Here is a 19304-nt window from a genome sequence, read left to right as displayed (position 1 = left end):
ATATTGATTTTGTGTCCTCCTCGCCCTCCAACGCATCTTGTTTAATTTCTACAATACAGCCACCCTTTGTAACTCTCATTCCCACTATCTTACACCTTTAAATACACGATTATATTCTTTCTCGCCTCTCATAGTATTTCTAATTTATCTAGATTATATATAAATACGTTTAAGATATTTTCTTTACTTTATATACCAAACAAAACAAAAGAAGATAAGTAAGAAATTCAATTCTTTCCTAAAAAAACATTTTTTTAGAGAATATTTCCCTTTGGTATGAAACACACCCTTAATATCAAAAGTACTGTAAATTCAATGCAAAATTTTTAAAACCTGGATACACTAAATTTAATTTTTTAGAATTTGCCTCGGATCCAAATAACACCAATTATTGATGGTTCAATTCACATGGATGAGGACTATTTATGAGCTTAAATACATTTCCAAAATAAGCATATGACTGACAGCTAGGTCTTTACGTGAATGGATATGCATGGACCCATTGTACATTCGCATATTCCCCCTTATCTTTTTCTTTCTAATAAAGGAGTGAGCTCTTATTATTGTATATATGCTACAGTGAAAATCTCATGAACTCATCAATTAAACTTTATATTAAAATATTGCTCTACTCCTACTATATATATGTGACAAAGAAAGGTCTCTTGGTGTCATCCAAAAGCAATTTTCTCTCTAATTAAGTCTATTCTTCTTCCTTTAGCTTCTATTAAATTTATTATTCTTCTTTTATAGTGATCAAAAAAATGGCTGGCATTGCTTTTGGACGTGTTGATGATTCATTCAGTGCTGGGTCTCTTAAGGCCTATCTTGCTGAATTCATCTCCACTTTGCTCTTTGTCTTCGCTGGTGTTGGCTCCGCCATTGCTTACAGTTAATACAACTCCGGCCTCCTGTATCCTCTTTTTTATTACTATTTGACTTAGAACGTGTTCTGCGGTTTCAACTTGATTTCATTATTTCCGACTTGAATTATTAAGTGCATGTCATGATAATGTATGTGTACTCTGGATTCATCGACTTTAGATCTTGGAGATTTAAGATTTTAGGTTTTAGACCGTAACTCTTGTTGCTTTTTGTGTTCTTGATTCACTATTGAATTTACACGTATAAGTGAATTTCTCAACACATATATAAAGTTTGGGCCAAAGCTATTGAATTATGCTGAACTCGTAGCTTTATACTAGATCATCCTTAGTCATACATAAACATAAACACGAATAATGATGTTCATATCCATGCAACTATATGTACATGGAGATGGAGTAACTAGTCTTTTTTCGTGCATTTTGACTATGTATAAGATTCTAAAATTTGCATTGTTCGGATGCAGACAAGTTGACAGTAAATGCTGCACTTGACCCGGCTGGGCTCGTAGCTATTGCAGTTTGCCATGGATTCGGTCTCTTCGTGGCTGTTTCAATTGCTGCTAACATCTCTGGTGGTCATGTTAACCCTGCTGTCACCTTCGGATTGGCCCTTGGTGGTCAAATTACCCTTCTTACTGGCCTTTTTTACACCATTGCTCAACTTTTGGGCTCCATTGTAGCTTGCATCCTCCTCAAATTCGTCACCGGAGGATTGGTAAGTCCTACTACTTCTCAAAAGTTCGATTTTTATATATTTACAAGGTAAACATACTATCAAGTCACCTAAATGAAGTTATTGACTTGAAAATATGACAAGTAGTTACCGTAATTGATTGAAGTATATTGAGTTAATTCTTTCTCAAATACAATTTTTTGAAGAAAGACACCTACCCGTGCTATATCTCAAATATGTAACACAATTTGGTTTGGATCTAAACTTATATATACTAATAACCTAAAATCGACTAACATCTTGTGACCGAATTTTATTTTTTTTGCAATTATGTGTGTCCTTTTCTGACATATTTTTTTTTCTTCTCAGGCTATTCCAACTCATGGAGTGGCAGCTGGTGTGGGTGCCATTGAAGGAGTTGTGATGGAAATAATTGTCACCTTTGCTTTGGTATACACTGTATACGCAACAGCAGCTGACCCAAAGAAGGGCTCATTGGGCACAATTGCACCTATTGCTATTGGTTTCATTGTTGGTGCTAACATTTTGGCTGCTGGCCCATTCTCTGGTGGATCAATGAACCCAGCCCGTTCATTTGGGCCTGCAGTTGCTGCCGGTAACTTTGTTGGTCACTGGATTTACTGGGTTGGCCCACTCGTTGGTGGTGGATTGGCTGGCCTTATTTACAGCAATGTGTTCATGAACCAAGAGCATGCTCCTCTCTCCAGTGATTTCTAAGTTAAATTTGTTCCAGTTTGATTGTGGGCCTAAAAGCCCATTTGAATTTCGCTTTTAAGAAAAAGCCATTTTTTTTGTTGTTTCTTTGTTTTTTCCCTGTTGTTATTTTGTTTTTGTAGTTCTTGGTTTGCAGCTGTACATCCATTATCTTTGGTGAGACGTTCTTGTTATGATGCTCGAATTTGGTCAAAATCTCAACTGTTCACTACTTTCTAGTTTTTGTTTGTTTGTTTTAATTCTAATACCAATAGTGTGCCCCCTAAGTGCGTAGTTAGGGTGTCAAATGAACAGAGATCAAAATGAGTCGAATTAATGAATATAGATTGATCGAATAGTTATGAGTATCAAACTCCTACTCTGGCTAATCTAAAACTAAACAGTGGGTCATAATCTTATCTGGCAGACTCTCTCTGAGTTTTAACTAATTTGTTTTTTTTTATTTCATTCTTAATTTTAATTATATGATTTTATATAACTCAGTAAAATTGTGGATATTAAAAGGGTGAGCATCAAACTTGAAGTTTATCGTGACCATTTTAAATCAACTTCAAAATGAAAAAGCTTTTTCTGTACATTGGGCTTGCAGTTGCCGACATCTTCATTGAGTGGGTTGGATACTTCATCTTCACGTTTTGGCCCAACGCTAATGTTCGGGCTGGAGCCCATTTCGGCCCAACACTAACATGACAAAACAAATCTTTCAGCCACGAATGCTTCTCAACACACTTCATTCCCTCCGTTATAACTTGTAAGGGCTAAGGGTTCATCCAATCTTTTGAGATTAATGTTACAATTACATTACTAAAAAAGGTTTTTTTTTCATGCTAAAATTTGAACTTGGCAGACTACATACTTCTCCCAACACACTTCACTAACCATTAAGCCACATCCTTAAGAGCTAAGACGTATTTTCATTCAAATATTATTTTCACATTAAAACTGGCTACTTTCTAACTACTTTTGAGACGATGACTAAACTCTTATTACTGACTAAAATCTAGCTATAAATTTTTTCATTATGAACAAAAAGGGATTTATTATAAGGGAAAAAAACACTGTGTAGCACTTTTTAAAATAAATAACCCAAGTTTGACATTTTTTTAAAAAGTGGTCAGTCGGGTATAGTCTTTCCATTTTATAGCCATTTTCTAATTTGGATCATTTTAGCCCATGTAATTGAGATATAGGACATATACAATACAGATATGGTTTTTAACTTGGTTCATTCGACCCTTTTAAAAATATTTTAATTTTTTTTTGCTATAAATTTTTTAATTAAAAAATATTCTATTTTTTTTTTTAATTATTTAGAAATAATAATTAAATTTAATTATATAAAAATGGTATAATTGTTATATAGAATATATATCTATATAAGATATGTGTATAGAAATTGTATAGTTCTATCAAACATGTATATATATAAAATATATATAAAAAATATATAAAAAGTGTATGGAAGTTATATAATTTTTATATAAAATGTATAAAAAAAAATACAATTATATAAATTGTGTATCGAAACTGTATAATGTTCATATAGAATATATTTATATATAAGCTATGTATAGAAATTATACAGAAGGTGTGTAGAAACGATATCGAACAAGCCAACAAATTAAATGGCTAAAAAGTAAATTTAAATTTCATGATAATTTTCATAAAAATAATTTAATTTAAAATATCGTTTCTATGCTTTCCCTCGTTGTAAACCCAATTGCCCGACCCGAATCTATGCATACAAGTGTCCAAGTGCAAAATCTTTAATGTTATGGTTGAGAGACCGCTCGTACAAAATAAAAGGAAAATGCCCCAAATGTCAAGCCTTCGCCTCCTCCTATTTTCCTCCCCTTTATTAACCCCAAAACCTCCACTACTCTCCCTTTGCCTTCGTCGCCCTCTTCTCTTCGCTGCATACTCGTCGTACTCGAGAAAACCGAAAAACATCGAACGGCCCGGTTCGTTGAGCGGTGGAAGAAGGCGTAGCAGCAGCAGTTCGAAGACGGATAAAGGGAAGTTAGCAATGGAAGAGAGTAGTAATAGTAGCAGTGTTAATACCGCTGCTGCTGAGTCGTCTACTGTTGGATTTAATAAAAGAAGGGCTGAGGGTAAAGATAAGTTTGATGGTCCTAAGAAAAACCTTCAACTCAAAGTCCGCAAACTCAATCCTGTTAATACTATTTCTTACGTCCAGGTACTTAAATAAGTTGTTAATACATTCTCGTTTCAATTTGTTTGTGTCTTGTTCAGGTACTTAAAGGTAACACCTTTGGGAGCGAGAATGTAAAAAAAGAATTTTGAATCTTGTAGTCTTAAACAAAGACTAAGATGGAAAGTAAGTCAAACAAATTGAACCGGTCGTAGGAGTACAAAGTTTGATATAAATGTATGAAGAATTGTTTCACTAGTAGGTTTTAACTTTGTTTGTTATGTGGTTGAATGTCCTTATGGAAAATGTTTTAAAGAAGATAGTTTCAATTTTTGTTTTTGATGAGATGATAGTAATATATATCATTGCTAGCATCGAGAAAATGCAGAAACTTTTCAAATGGTAGGAAGTAAAAGATTTTGTTAGTTGCATTTCATGAAAACACTATGCTTGTATCGGGAAGCTAACAAAGTTTAAAAAAGATTTTCAGTTTCCATGTTTGTTTGGATGCAAAGTTGGTGCATGAAGTAATAGGGGAGGTCTTGATAGTGGGTCTCAGGTGGGACATGGAAGATGTTTTTTACTTATTGCTGAAGTCGATGAGGAGAAAAGATAATGTTTGTGTGTTTATCAAAATAAGTGGTATGGCACTTGAGGGTGTGGTTCAATGAAGTTGGGTTGAGCATCATGAGGTTTCAGGTTCAATTCCCAACAGAGACAAACACTAGGTGATTTTCCCATTTGTTCTAATCTTGGTGAACTGGTACCTGTTGCTGGTGGGAGGTGGCAGGTATCGCGTGGAATTAGTCGAGTTGTGCGCAAGCTGGCTCTGACACCACAGTTATCCTGAAAAAAAGAAAGAATAAGTGGTATGGAGAGACTCATAGGGTATATGTGGTGAGGAGGAAAATGTTTACTTTGGAAACTTTTCTGAAGTCGTTTGAAGTTGGTGATAAAGAGTAGGAGTGAGGACATTGTTTAAAATATTACTTCTGCCTGTTAGTGAAAGAAACTTTCTCCCTTTTTAATGGGAAATATTTTCTTTGAGAAATATTTTCCACATTTTAACGCCAAAATATGTTTTCTTCAAGTAGAACATTTTCAGCAAAGGAAATTCCAATTCATTACAAAAACAAACATTATAACTCACTAACAAAATTCAAGTTGATGGTTATGTTATCCTAGAAAGCAACATAACATGAACTAGCAGCCCCAATAAGGTCCCAGTCCTATTTAGAATTGCTTTGGTATGTTTAAACTCAGATTTGACATTTACTTGTCCATAAAAGGGACTCTAAAGTTCCTACAGTTTTGGTCATATACTTGAATGGACAAAGGACTGTCTGGTTTGATTGGCTTCTTATTTCCCAAGACATGCCTAAATTTATGATTATGTGAATCTGATAACTGTTATTATTCCCCTCCTCACTTCCTCACGAAGAAGAAAGTGAAAACTCATCGACTTCTCTTCCGTTAAATTTCTAACAGATCCTTGGGACTGGCATGGACACACAAGATACAACACCCTCAGTTCTTCTCTTCTTTGATAAACAGAGGTTCATTTTTAATGCTGGAGAAGTAAGTATCTTGTATAGTGGAAATTCCAATGAGTATGGCACCTGGTTCCTCTACTGTTTCAGATGATACCTAAATGACAACCTAATCCTGTTTGTGTGCTGTTAGTCAGGCTGTACATTTCATATTTCAGAAACAGCCTCTCTACCCCGCTAAGGTAGGGGTAAGATCTGCGTGCATCTTACCCTCCCCACACCCAACTTGGGGTATGTTGTTATAATGACATTGAAATCTTCGGCCCCTTTGCTTCTGGAAAGCAGAATACGAAATATGAACCTGAAAGAGGAGCTACCTTATTAAGTTACTTTAATTTATCAGAAAGGTTTCTTGAGTTCCTTTGTCCCTATTATTCTCAGGACTAAATTTCTGCATAGATAAGATCCATAGGGACCAACTGTCTATTAGGCTTTGTACAAGAACAGATGATAAAACCGCGTGCAGCAATTTCCATGTTATGATGAATAGCAAGTTATACTTTTTGTTTGGTATTAAGAATGCTTTTGGTTAGTGTATTTGACAAACTCCAGAGTGGTTCTTTTTAATGATGATTAATTGGTCATGTACCTCCTGCACCACTACTATCCTAGTGGGTTTCCATTCCACAATGTTGTTCTGCAGACTGTTTACCATTCATATGCATTTATTGCCTTTTTTGGTTCTTATTTCCTTTGTGAAAAGTTTTTAGGTAGAAATAGTGGAAGAAACAGACAAAATAGACTTCAGACTTATTTCTTTGTATCTTAATTCATTTTTCTGCTTCAGGGATTGCAACGCTTCTGCACAGAGCATAAAATTAAGTTGTCAAAGGTGTGGGGATTTATAATCCGTTTGTTCTAAATAAGGTTTTATAGTTCCCAACGGTTCTTATCTAAGTATGACATTGATTTTCGTAGCGAAAGATACATATAAGCTTCTTTTCGTTCTTCTTTCTCAGATTGATCACATTTTTCTATCGCGAGTCTGTTCAGAAACTGCTGGTGGACTCCCAGGTCTGTTTCTATAGCTTTTCTTATTGAGTGGCTAGATCAATCAATGCTGGAAAGATAGAATGTCTTGATGATTGTCCGAGGTTGTTTAAGAATCACCAAATATGTTAAATCCTTTTACTTGCAGGGCTTTTATTAACTTTGGCTGGTACGGGAGAAGAAGGAATGTCTGTGAGTGTCAGATTAACTCGGGTTACTTGTAATATATTGAGCAGATAATTAGCTGAAATAAATGGTCTTCACAAAATAATGCCAATTACAATATTTATTTTGAAGGTCAATATATGGGGTCCATCTGATCTCAAGTACTTGGTTAATGCAATGAAATCATTCATCCCAAATGCCGCCATGGTCCATGCACGTAGTTTTGGCCCATCTGTTGGTTCTTCAGAGGCGACTGATGATCTCTTTGTTCCTATTGACGATGAGGTTGTCAAAATATCTGCTGTTCTGTTGCGACCACGTTACTCAAAAGTGTCTAAGACGACAAAGGAAGGATCCTCTGAGCTGGATGATCCACTAGTTGGTGTCAATCATTTGGCAGAAAACCTTTCAGTACAGAGGATGCATTCCACAGCTGAATTTCCATTAAAACCTGGGGACCTTGCGGTGGTTTATATTTGTGAATTGCCTGAAATTAAGGGGAAATTTGATCCAAAAAAGGCTGCTGCTCTTGGGTTGAGACCTGGTCCAAAATACCGTGAATTGCAACTTGGGAATTCTGTACAGTCAGATCACCAAGACATCATGGTAAGTTTATGGATTATTATTTGCTGCTACTTTACTTCGTACACGTCTCATTTGTTTCAAGCTCATTTTTTCAGTGAGCATTTTGCAGGTTCACCCCAGTGATGTATTGGACCCTTCTGTTCCTGGTCCTATTGTACTCGTTGTCGACTGCCCAACACCATCTCATCTGCAAGAATTGTCGTCTATACATTCTCTCACTCCATTTTATACATATCCATCCGAACAATCCAAGGAAATGTGCAAAAAAGTTGATTGCGTGATACACCTTAGTCCTGCTTCGATAACGTGTACAACTGAATATCAGCAATGGATGTCAAGATTCGGTGAGGTGCAGCACGTCATGGCAGGACATCAGCTGTGAGTAACCTTGTAATGTTCTCTTCTTTTTGTGCTGATATACATCTTTCTGCTGTTTATGTGCATTTCCTGCTTATATACCAGCGTGATTTTCTTGTACAAATCGCAGGAAGAATGTTGAAATTCCAATTCTGAAGTCTAGTGCAAGAATCGCCACAAGACTTAACTACTTGTGCCCTCAATTCTTTCCTTCGCCTGGTTTTTGGTCTCTTCCGCGGTTGAAGAGCTTACCCTCAGTCTCTAAGGCCCCAAATGAGGTACATTATATTGAAATTATGTTTACCGAACACAAGTTTACTTTGGACAGTGACTTAATCTTGGGTATGCTTGTTATCTGCAGTTCTCTCTTCCAAGTTCATGTGAAGTTATTACGGCAGAGAACCTCCTCAAGGTGAGAGATATCCGATTGCTTCTGGCGTAAAATTAGAATGTAGGAACTTTATGCCAAGTTTTGGTCTTATTTGGTTAGGAACGTGTTTGGACTTTTCCGTGAAATTCACTGCAATTTACCTCATGCGTTGTTTGACTTTGATGCTGGATTGGACATCATTCAAAATGAACTACTTTTTGTGGAACAGTTTCATCTTCGACCACTTGCTCAGCTCGGATTAGACAGAACTGGTATTCCTGAAATTATTTCTCGGCCAAAAATCATAGAAGACTTAATTTCAGAAATTCCAGAAATTGTGGGTGCTTCCGAGCATATTACCCAATTGTTGCATGGTAACAACAATACAAATGGAGGCAGCACGACTTTGCAGGCCAACAATGTGGTGATAAAAGAGCCTTCGTTGCAGGAAACTGCATTACCTTGTTGTTTGGAAGGTATAACAAGGGAGGATATGGAGATTGTTCTTCTTGGAACGGGTTCTTCCCAGCCTTCAAAATATCGAAATGTTACTTCTATTTTTATCAATCTTTTCACAAAGGGAAGTATTTTGTTAGATTGTGGTGAAGGAACACTGGGACAGCTAAAAAGAAGGTAATGTATAAGTTCATTAATATAATTTTCTACTTATTGTTTTGTCTAACGTCAGTGAGGGGATAATGTGCTGCTTGGTAAACAGATTTGGCATTGAAGGTGCTGATGAAGCTGTAAAAGGTTTAAGGTGCATTTGGATTTCTCATATTCATGCTGATCATCATACTGGTCTTGCAAGAATACTTGCTCTCCGACGTGATTTACTCAAAGAAACTCCTCATGAACCTTTAGTTGTTGTGGGCCCACGGCAGCTTAAGACATTCCTTGATGCATACCAAAAGCTTGAGGATCTTGATATGCAGTTCCTCGATTGTAGGCATACTACAGAAGCTTCATTGAAGGCTTTTGAGTCGAGTGAAAACAAGGATGTGAATGGGAGTGCATGTGTACAAAATGACCAGAAGACTGGCTCTGACTTATTTGCTAAAGGGAGACCTATGGAGAGTTACTGGAAGAGGCCAGGCAGTCCAGTGGATGCGTCAGCGGCATTCCCATTGCTGACGACGTTGAAGAAAATTCTGAGAGAAGCAGGATTGGAGGCATTGATTAGCTTTCCTGTTATTCATTGTCCACAAGCATATGGCGTTGTCCTGAAGGCAGCAGATAGAACTAATAGCACTGGGAAGAAGATACCAGGGTGGAAAATTGTTTACTCTGGGGACACTAGGCCTTGTCCAGAACTAGTTAAAGCTTCTCGAGGGGCCACGGTTCTTATTCATGAGGCAAGTTGTTAAATATCTTAATGGTTTTCCCCCTTTTAGTGCAAATATTCCTCCCAAATTCAGTGTCATTTTTTATTTGTGCTTCCCTTTTTTTTTTGTCATTTTTTTCTCGTGTCTCTCCACCTTTTCTTCACTTGCATCTTTCAACTCAAGGAAATTTATTAGTTTATTATTCGGGTGATCAATGCAGGCTACCTTTGAAGATGGCATGGTGCAAGAAGCCATAGCAAGAAATCATAGCACAACACAGGAAGCCATTGAAGTAGGGGACTCTGCTGGAGCATATCGAATCATTCTCACTCATTTCAGTCAAAGATATCCTAAAATTCCAGTTTTTGATGAAGCACACATGCACAAAACAAGCATTGCTTTTGATATGATGAGTGTTAACTTAGCGGACCTACCCATGCTTCCAAGAGTTCTTCCATATCTTAAACTGCTATTTCGCGATGAGATGATAGTTGATGAATCTGATGATGTCGATGTTGCTGCAGCAGCTATTTGAATTATTGAATAACATACGTTGGTTGATTTTTGTAATGTATCTTTACGTAGGAGTTAAATCATAGTGGATCTGCCGATTTTTAGTGCTGTACAATTTGTATTGACAAGCCGCATATTGTAGCGATTGCTAGAGGGAGAATCCTACTAAGCAATGGTGTTAAGAGATGCTATTATTCAAGTTTTCGTCACTCACTGATCAGTGCATGAAAGCGAGTAGCATTTGAAGCTGGGGTTGATAAATAGTATTTAAAAGTTGGAAGTTGTGTTTTCATATGTATTTCATTTGAAAAAAGTTAAAGAAGTTTGGTGTATTCATTCACGTATTAGTTAAAGAAGTTAAAGAAGGGTAAAGTTGCTGCCAAGAGGTCACGGATTTAAGCCTTGGAAACAGTCTCTGGCAGAAATGCAAGGTAAGGCTGCGTACGATACACCCTTGTGGTGGGGTCCTTCCCCGGACACCTCGCATAGTGGTAGCTTTAGTGCGCCGGACTTGCCTTTTTTTTAGTTGCTTTGGCTTTGATAGTAAGGGGTCACGTATATGGGATAATTTATATCATAACTATGGTGTAAATGGTGGATAAATAATTCTGGTACTAACTAATACCTCATCACCAAACATGGGATGAAATACTTTCTTCATTCATTTTGGAACTATTTATCCCTTATGCTTCACAGCAAATAGCCCCAAGTATACAACTTACTAGGCTAGATTTTATATAAAACAACTAAAGCTATCAAATATTATGTTAGCTTTAAGCAACCAAATGGCCCTCTAGGCAATTACCTCTCTCAAAACATTTGTTAAATATTTTGGGCCTCTCTCACAGGGTCCGTTTATGGTTTTACGAGATATTGCCGAATCTATTTAACAACATTGCGGGAGTATTACTGCCAATACTTGTATGGTTTAACATTATAATGAAATGCCTCTTGCATTGACTTGATCAAATTATTTGAAATGGATTCCACAGACCCGCGTTGCATACATGCACAAGCCATCACAACAGGCGCCGCGAAAGCGAACCGTGCCGTCCTGAACAACCTCATCACTCTCTACTCCAAATCCAATCTCCGTCCAGACGCCGTCCGTGTTTTCCAGTCAATCCCATCACCCAATGTCGTTTCATGGACAGCTCTCACGTCAGCATTCTCCAATTCACCGCTCTCCTTTCACCATTTCATTTCCATGCTCCGTCACCCTTCAAGAATCCTACCCAATGCGCATACGCTAACGTCACTGCTCAAGACATGCGCCACTCTTCCTGCGCTCGCGTTTGGGGTGCAGCTTCATTGCATCGCTGTCAAATTGGGTTTCTGTTCCGAACTGTTTACGGGGTCGGCTCTTGTGTCGTTGTATTTTAGAAATGGGTTGTTGGATGATGCGAAGAAGGTGTTTGATGAAATGTCTGTCAGAGATGCGGTTTGTTTTTCGTCGGTTATTGTTGGGTTTGCTCAGAATTCTAAGCCTATTGATGCTTTGTCGTGTTTTGTTGAAATGAGGAGGAGTGGGGTGATGTCTACCATGGTTAGTGTTTCTGGGGCTTTGCGGGCGGCTTCTGATATGGCCATGCTTGAACAATCTAGGATTATTCATGGGCATGGGGTGGTAACGGGGCTTAATTTGAATGTTGTTGTAGGTAGTGCGTTGATTGATGGGTATGGGAAATGCGGGCTTGTGGGGAACGCTCGTGTCGTGTTTGATGAGCTAGAAATGGAACTCAATATTGTTGGGTGGAACGCGATGATGGCAGGGCATGCTCAACAAGGGGAACATGACAATGTCATAGAGCTTTTCACTAGAATGGAAGAACGAGGAATGGTGCCGGATGAGTACAGTTTCTTAGCTACTTTGACGGCATTTTACAATGCAGGTTTAGTTGAAGAGACTGAGATATGGTTCAGGAGGATGAAGGAAGAGTATAGTTTAGAGCCGTGTCTTGAGCACTATACGTGTTTGGTGGGTGCATTGGGAAAAGCAGGGTGTCTGGAGGAGGCAGAGCGAATTGCTTTAACCATACCTTTTAAGCCGGATGCAGCTTTATGGCGTGTATTATTGTCTAAATGTGCATATCACGTGAATATGGATATTGCATGGAGGATGAGTGATAGGTTGTTGGAGATTAACCCAATGGATGATTCGGCATATGTGATTTTGGCAAATGCTTATGCGAGTGCAGGGAGATGGGATGAGGTGAGGGAGGTGTGGAAGAGAATGAAGGATAAGAAAGTGAGGAAGGAAGGTGGGAGGAGTTGGATTGAAGCGCTGGGAAAGGTTCATGTGTTTTTAGCTGGTGATCGGAGGCACGAGAGGACCGATGAGATTTATGCCAAGTTAGCAGAGTTAATGGAGGAGATTGAGAAACTGGGTTACGTACCTGTGTGGGCTGAAATGTTGCATGAAGTGGAGGAGAAGGAGAAGAAAAAAGCACTTTGGTATCACAGTGAGAAGTTGGCATTGGCATTTGGGTTGTTGAATGGGACAGCACCACCTGGTAAAGCTTTGCGGATTGTGAAGAATTTGAGAATTTGCAGAGATTGTCATGAGGCATTTAAGTATATTAGTAGACTTGTTGAGAGAGAGATTATCGTGAGGGATGTTAACAGATACCATAGGTTCTTGAATGGAAGCTGCAATTGTGGAGATCAATGGTGAAATTTTTGATAAAGGAGATCAATGGTAAGTTATTTTGAAGAAGACCTCAAACTGACCTGTTTATTGGAACTGAAGTTGAGGTTTCAAATAATTCGAGGTGTATGCTTAAAGACATTGTTTACCAGTTTCAGTATGCTGGTACTGACTTGCATAATTAAGGCCGTCTTGCTCTGCAGACTGCATTCACCTAATAATGGTACAAGATCAAATCTTTGTTGCTCATTAGCTTTTTAAAAGAATACTGTTGCATGCTGTCAATCTGCTTGGATTGGATATAAAACTGATCTCAATCACAACCAAGTACAATTGTTTATTTGCGATGGGATTCCCCAGAAAACTCTTGTACTGTATAGCTACTCCAGAATGGAAAAAAGTTGTTTCATCCTGTGAGTGAGCTAAACTCATGTCTTAATGCAGATAGCATACCCATCGGAAGTGGAAGGGCTTGCAGCTCAACTCCTTAAAGTTCTGGACAACATACGATTTGTGCTTCTATAATCTCACGACGACTGGCTCTTTACTCAATGGAAGTGGGACCAGAATAGGTAGTTAATCAAGTAAAAAACCTCGTCTTGAAGCTCTCTCTCCTCTGGGAGAGGGAGCTGTAGGTGCCCTTTACCTGTGGGCAAAGCTGCCAGATAAGTACGTGGACGAGTTTACAGCAGTTCACTGGCTAGCTTAGAGGCATGGCGTAGTCCTGATCCCGGGAAGTTCCAGCGGTTGTCCAGGTTTTGTTAGAATCTCCTTCGGAGGATTGATTGAAAAGGACTGTATAGTGGCTGCGGAAAGGCTCGGAAAAGGTTTGGAAGAGTTAGTGGAATGGATTCATGATTTTGTCAGAGTAAAATTGATCTTCATTCAATTGAATTGAACATGGATCATTCCAATAATAGCTACAATTGGGCTTATCAATCTGGTCGTTCGTGAGGTCAAAAATGAATCTCAGTTGATGAAAGAAAAAAACAAGAAACTCCAACAGCCTAGAAGAAATACTTCCCTTCGGAGGAGTATTTCTGGGCTGTTTAGTATGTCGATCAAGTCGACCAACCTCAGAATATGAATTAGACAAGGAAGGACTTCATGAAATCGAGAAACTAGCAGAGGCAACAGTCCAAGCCTTGGGAGATAGCAGGTAGTCGAGGTGCGCCCCCAAACATAACTAACTAAAAAGAGAGGAGAAACTAGGCCCAAGATACAATTATCCACAGTTCTACTACATTCCAATTAGTTTAGGCAAGTTGTATTCTGCTTTCGCACTTATCGTCAGATTAGATTCCGTAATATTACATCATAATCTGCTTTAATTTGTTTGCAATTACTGTTAGTTTACCACACTTTGTAACTAAAGAGCAAACTAAGTTAAAGTGAGAAACAAAATGTGGTGAAGTGAGTTGATATATTCTTCCAAATAATAAGTGCTGTTAAACGTTTAGAATGAAATTGGAGAAGGCCTCGCATTGATGGTCTACCATAAAAGTTTGATGAGGAAAATGTAAGTGTACCATAACATCGTGGAGAGTTCATATTAAATTTTATGGAACAAGAAACTCGCTGCACTAACTACTATTTACCATTCAGATTGTCACGTGATAATTTCAATCATATAAATAAATTACTCTTCGCTCGCGAGGTTGGTGTGAGTTAAAAGGACATTCAAAATTGTTCTTTATTTTTGAAATTTGGATAGTGCTAAATGGCCATAAAAATTTGGCCATAATTATAAAAAGATTTTAATGACCTTTCTCTTTTAAAATAAATTATTTTTTTTTTCCTTTTTTTAATTAAAGAAAATTAAAGTCTTTGTTATTTTCTAAATTTAAAAGTCAATTACCACATTGAAAAACGATAATCAATAAATGACTATTCAATAAAATAAGAAAATGTATTTGTTTATTTTAAATAAGTTTAATAAAATGTATTTATTGTACAGGATCAAAATGTAGTGAAAATTAAATTCACTATATCAACCATGGGACGGGACAGAGGGAGTAAGTTGTAATAAAATGTATTTATTTATTTTAAATAAGTTGCAATTTAGGACGGATAATTTTGTTATTAAAATATTTTCAAATTATATTTAAAAAATTATTTAAATTATGTAATTTAAATTTTAAAAAAACATAATAATTTTTAAATAATATCCGTTATACCCTTTGCCTCAATTTATGTGGTATTGATACAATTTTGAGAGTGTACTAAATTTTTTTATATATTTTTAAAATATTTTAATTTATTAATTATTGTGATTTATAGTACTTGTTCTTTTGGCTCAATTTATGTGTCAGTAATAAAATTTAAAGAGTCAATTAAATTTTTTACGTCTTTTTAATTATTTTAAGTTGTTAATTATTATGATTTATAATACTTTCACGTAATTCTCAAATGTATAATATATTAAAAAATAAAGTTAAATAAACAGATATAAAATAAAATATCTAAGCAGGCAACACAAGCAAACATGTCGATTTGTTGTCTGTTTATCATTCTTTATAAGTGAGATAAATAAATCACAAATGCCCATTTAAGTGGTACAATGCTTAATTATTTTTAATTATTATGTTAAAATTAAATTAAATTATATATTTGAATAATTTATAAAAATAATTTTTGAAACATTTCAATAACTACAAATCATCACACTTTAAAAGTGGTAAATGTTGACACATTATAAAAATCATTCATATAGTCATATGTGCCGAACTAAAGAGAGTGAGACATAAATGTTGATGGTACAAGTCTTTCGCCCCTATGTTACGCCAGTTTGATAAATTGTGAATCATTACTTATATTTGTTACTAAATTGACCTCTAATTCTTTATTTTTTAAGTATATGGTTAAATAAAATTAAAATATATATAATTTAATAATTTTCAGGCATAATTTGTAAGATATCGCAATAATGACAATTCAACATACCTTAAACCTGATAAGCGTTGACACTTATAAAAATGATGTATATAGTTCACATCTGTCGAACAAAAGAGAATGAGATATAAGTGTTAATCATATAAGTCTTTCACCCCTATATTACGTCGATTTGATAAATTATGAATTATTATTTGTTACTAAAATGATCTCTAATGATTTTTTTTATTATTATTAAGCTTAAATAATATAGATATATATATATATATATATATAAATATAATTTTCAGGTATAATTTATAAAATATTGTGATAACAACAAATCAACACACTTTACCTTGATCAAGTGTTATTACAACGGTTATTTTATTTGAGGATTCAAACCTCATCTATCTGAACAATGTTTTTATAGTCTACTACTAAATTATTAATTAATAATTATTATAAATATAGTTATAATTAGTTGAACCAAGGATCAATAATTAAACATAGCTATCACAAAAGTGTATTTGTATAATAATTTATATCTAAATAAATAAGTGATTAAATTTTACTATTTTTTAATCAACTTATTATAACAAATCTAAACAAATTAACTTTACTAAATTTTACTTTAGACTTGTTTCATCGAAATAATATCTTTATCAGTCCAGTTTAATTAGTTTTGTCAATGATGCGATTCAATTTTATAACTTGTAAGTTTCAAATATCATTTTTTTAGAAAATAAATATCTATATTAATGATTCTATTAACTTCAAGTAACTAATTATAAAGAATTTAAACAAAAATTTAATATGTTTCACTCAAACTTCATCACGATCAAGTGTTTTAAGAATTTTAGAGGTGTTTATTATTTGACTTAATTCAAATTTACAGGATCTTATTTATAAGTTTCAAATATAATTTGAATAAATAAATTATTATATATAATTATTTTATTAACTAATATACTTAATCTAATATTTTTTTTATAAATTCTCGCTAATTATATGAAGATAGATACAAATTGTTTGTCGAGGATAAAATCACTTACTATATATATGTATGTATGTATGTATGTATGTATGTATGTATGTATGTATGTATGTATGCATGTATGTATGTATATATATATATATATATATATATATATATATATATATATATATATATATATTGTAAAGTAAATTTTTCTTTATAACTATAGTCTACAACATAATAGATTTCATTGCAATAAGTATAACTTCTTATTCATGGACCATATAAAATGTGTATATAAATTTCAGCCACATTTTTGATACAAATGTTACGAAAAAAAATATTGTGGTTAAATTATTTAGCAAAATAATTTTTTATATTTAATCACAACGTATTTTGTTAGTATATCTATCTATATACAAATATAAAATTAAAAAAAATTAAACATGCCAAAACATGTTATTATAAAAATTCTAAGTGAATTTGAGAATTTCTTTCAATATCATTTATATTTCATTTAGGACCACAATATTACTCAACTATTACTTTTTTCCTAAAAAAATACTAAACACCTCAAAAATATTCTTTCTCTTAGTTGACATGTCATGTCATTAAAATCACATTTTAAAATAATAAATCATTTAATTCATCAAACTCATTTACTCAAAATTATAGTTTTATTCCTTTTTTAAAAGAGTGCATTAGTTTAATTTTACCGTTTAGAAATTCTTTACCATACTTAATCTTTATCATATTATTTTAAATGTAAATTAAAATCTCTAGATAACTTTATGTAATTTAGTGGTATTATTTTATTTAGAAAATAACTAATCTTTGTAGGTAATTATATATAAAAATCAGAATGATTATCTAGGAAATTAACTCTAGAAAAAAAGTATAAATACCCAAGTATGAGAATTTCTTCTTAATAAAATAATATATATTTTTAAAAAGATAAAACTATTATTTTTGTTAAATGATTTTGCGGAGTTAATATGTTTATTATTTTTTTAAAAAATGATGGTTTACTGACATGACGTGCTAATTAGAAGAGGAGGAAACTTTCGAGGCACTTAGTATTTTTTGAAAAAATATTAATAATTGAGTGATATTATTTTCTTAGCAAAAACAAAATGAAATTTTTATAAGCGACTCCAATAATATTTATAATAACCCAAAAAAATAACTTTAGAAAAAAATTGAAAGTTTAAGTAATGCTAAAAGATTTCTAAGCATGAAAATTTTTTCTTAATAAATTAATATATTTTAAAGAAAATACAACAACAACAACCCAGTGTATTCCCACCTAGTGGGGTCTGGGGGGGGCAAGATGTACGCAGTCCATACCTCTACCTCTAAAGAAGTAGAAAGGCTGTTTCCGATAGACTCCCGGCTCAAGTCACAAGATACCACACAAACTCATAGTAAAACACAGAACTAGATTACATAACATAAATACGGCACCCATAAGTATTAGAAAACAGAGGAAAGCACACAGATTCGTAATAAAACATGGAACACGGAATCATAACAAGAATAAAACCCCCACCAAGTAATTCCCTACACTAGCGACCCAAACCGGCCCTAGTCTTCTGCCATAATTCGCGTCCTCCAGACCTTCCTATCTAGGGTCATGTCCTCGGTGAGCTGTAACTGCTCAATGTCCCGCCTAATCACCTCACCCCAGTACTTCTTCGGCCTACCCCTACCCCGCCTAAAACCATCCAACGCTAGCCTCTCACACCTACGAACCGGGGCATCCATGCCCCTCCTCTTCACGTGTCCGAACCATCTCAATCGAGCTTCCCGCATCATGCACTCCACTGGAGTCACACCAACCTTCTCCCGGATAGTCTCATTCCGAACTTTATCCCCTCTAGTCAGCCCACACATCCAGCGCAACATCCGCATATAATTTTAACTAAATAAGTTTGATTATTTAAATAAGTCTCTTATTAAAAAAAATAATTTAATAACATGATCCGTCAATTAGAAGAGAAAGAGACATACGATACTTTTTTTTTTTTTTTATATAGAATAATAGTGAAAGTTGAGTCAAAAAGATAAAAATAATTTTTGTAGGAAATTAAAAAATTATGAGTAGCCAATGACAAAAATAGCCCTTGAAAAAATATATGTCAAATTTTAGTACAGATAAAGTTTTTCTAAGTATAATTTTTTTTAATAAACTAATGTATTCTTTCAAAGAAAAAAAGAACTATAGTTTGATTGAATGAGTTTGATGAGTTAAATAGGTCTAGTCTTTTCTTAAAAAAAAATAAAAAATTAGTGACATTCATGTCAACCAAGAGAGAAGAAGACTTTTGAGATGTTTACTATTTTTTGAGGAAAAAAGTGATAGTTGAGTGATATTGTGATCCTAAATAAAATATAAGTGATATTTGAAGAAAAATTTTAAAACTTAGCTGACTATTTCGGAAATTCACTTTTGAAACTCTATTTTCATATTCATTAAAAAAATCATAAAATCGAACTAGATAAAAA

The 19304-nt window shown here is 34.7% G+C and overlaps 3 protein-coding genes across 4 annotated transcripts; all 3 read left to right on the top strand.

Moving 5' to 3' along the window:
* The first annotated feature begins 576 nt into the window (after nucleotides 1–576).
* On the top strand, nucleotides 577–2490 carry LOC107861845 (aquaporin TIP2-1). Its single transcript, XM_016707219.2, has 3 exons — nucleotides 577–891; nucleotides 1352–1602; nucleotides 1930–2490. Exons 1-3 carry the CDS (start codon nucleotides 765–767, stop codon nucleotides 2296–2298), a joined length of 747 nt encoding a protein of 248 aa, XP_016562705.1. The 5' UTR covers nucleotides 577–764; the 3' UTR covers nucleotides 2299–2490.
* Nucleotides 2491–4010: 1520 nt separating this feature from the next.
* Nucleotides 4011–10582, top strand: LOC107861846 (tRNase Z TRZ3, mitochondrial). Of its 2 annotated transcripts, XM_016707220.2 has the most exons (12): nucleotides 4011–4492; nucleotides 5936–6025; nucleotides 6785–6829; nucleotides 6957–7011; nucleotides 7136–7179; nucleotides 7285–7758; nucleotides 7847–8115; nucleotides 8225–8372; nucleotides 8456–8506; nucleotides 8694–9097; nucleotides 9183–9819; nucleotides 10010–10582. In XM_016707220.2, exons 1-12 carry the CDS (start codon nucleotides 4070–4072, stop codon nucleotides 10322–10324), a joined length of 2955 nt encoding a protein of 984 aa, XP_016562706.2. In that variant the 5' UTR covers nucleotides 4011–4069; the 3' UTR covers nucleotides 10325–10582. The 2 variants fall into 2 exon arrangements, with proteins under 2 accessions (XP_016562706.2, XP_016562707.2); XM_016707221.2 differs by lacking the exon at nucleotides 6785–6829 and having other exon boundaries at nucleotides 4080–4492.
* Nucleotides 10583–10909: 327 nt separating this feature from the next.
* LOC107864723 (putative pentatricopeptide repeat-containing protein At5g52630) lies at nucleotides 10910–14291 on the top strand. The gene is made up of 2 exons (XM_016711155.2): nucleotides 10910–13172; nucleotides 13394–14291. The coding sequence occupies exon 1, from the start codon at nucleotides 11282–11284 to the stop codon at nucleotides 12974–12976; it is 1695 nt and encodes a 564-aa protein (XP_016566641.2). The 5' UTR covers nucleotides 10910–11281; the 3' UTR covers nucleotides 12977–13172; nucleotides 13394–14291.
* Nucleotides 14292–19304: the final 5013 nt, after the last annotated feature.

This window comes from Capsicum annuum, chromosome 3 (genome assembly GCF_002878395.1).
Source record: "Capsicum annuum cultivar UCD-10X-F1 chromosome 3, UCD10Xv1.1, whole genome shotgun sequence".
Taxonomy (NCBI): domain Eukaryota; kingdom Viridiplantae; phylum Streptophyta; class Magnoliopsida; order Solanales; family Solanaceae; genus Capsicum; species Capsicum annuum.
Note: the sequence above shows the minus strand (reverse complement) of the source record. Positions and strands in the feature narration are given on the sequence as shown.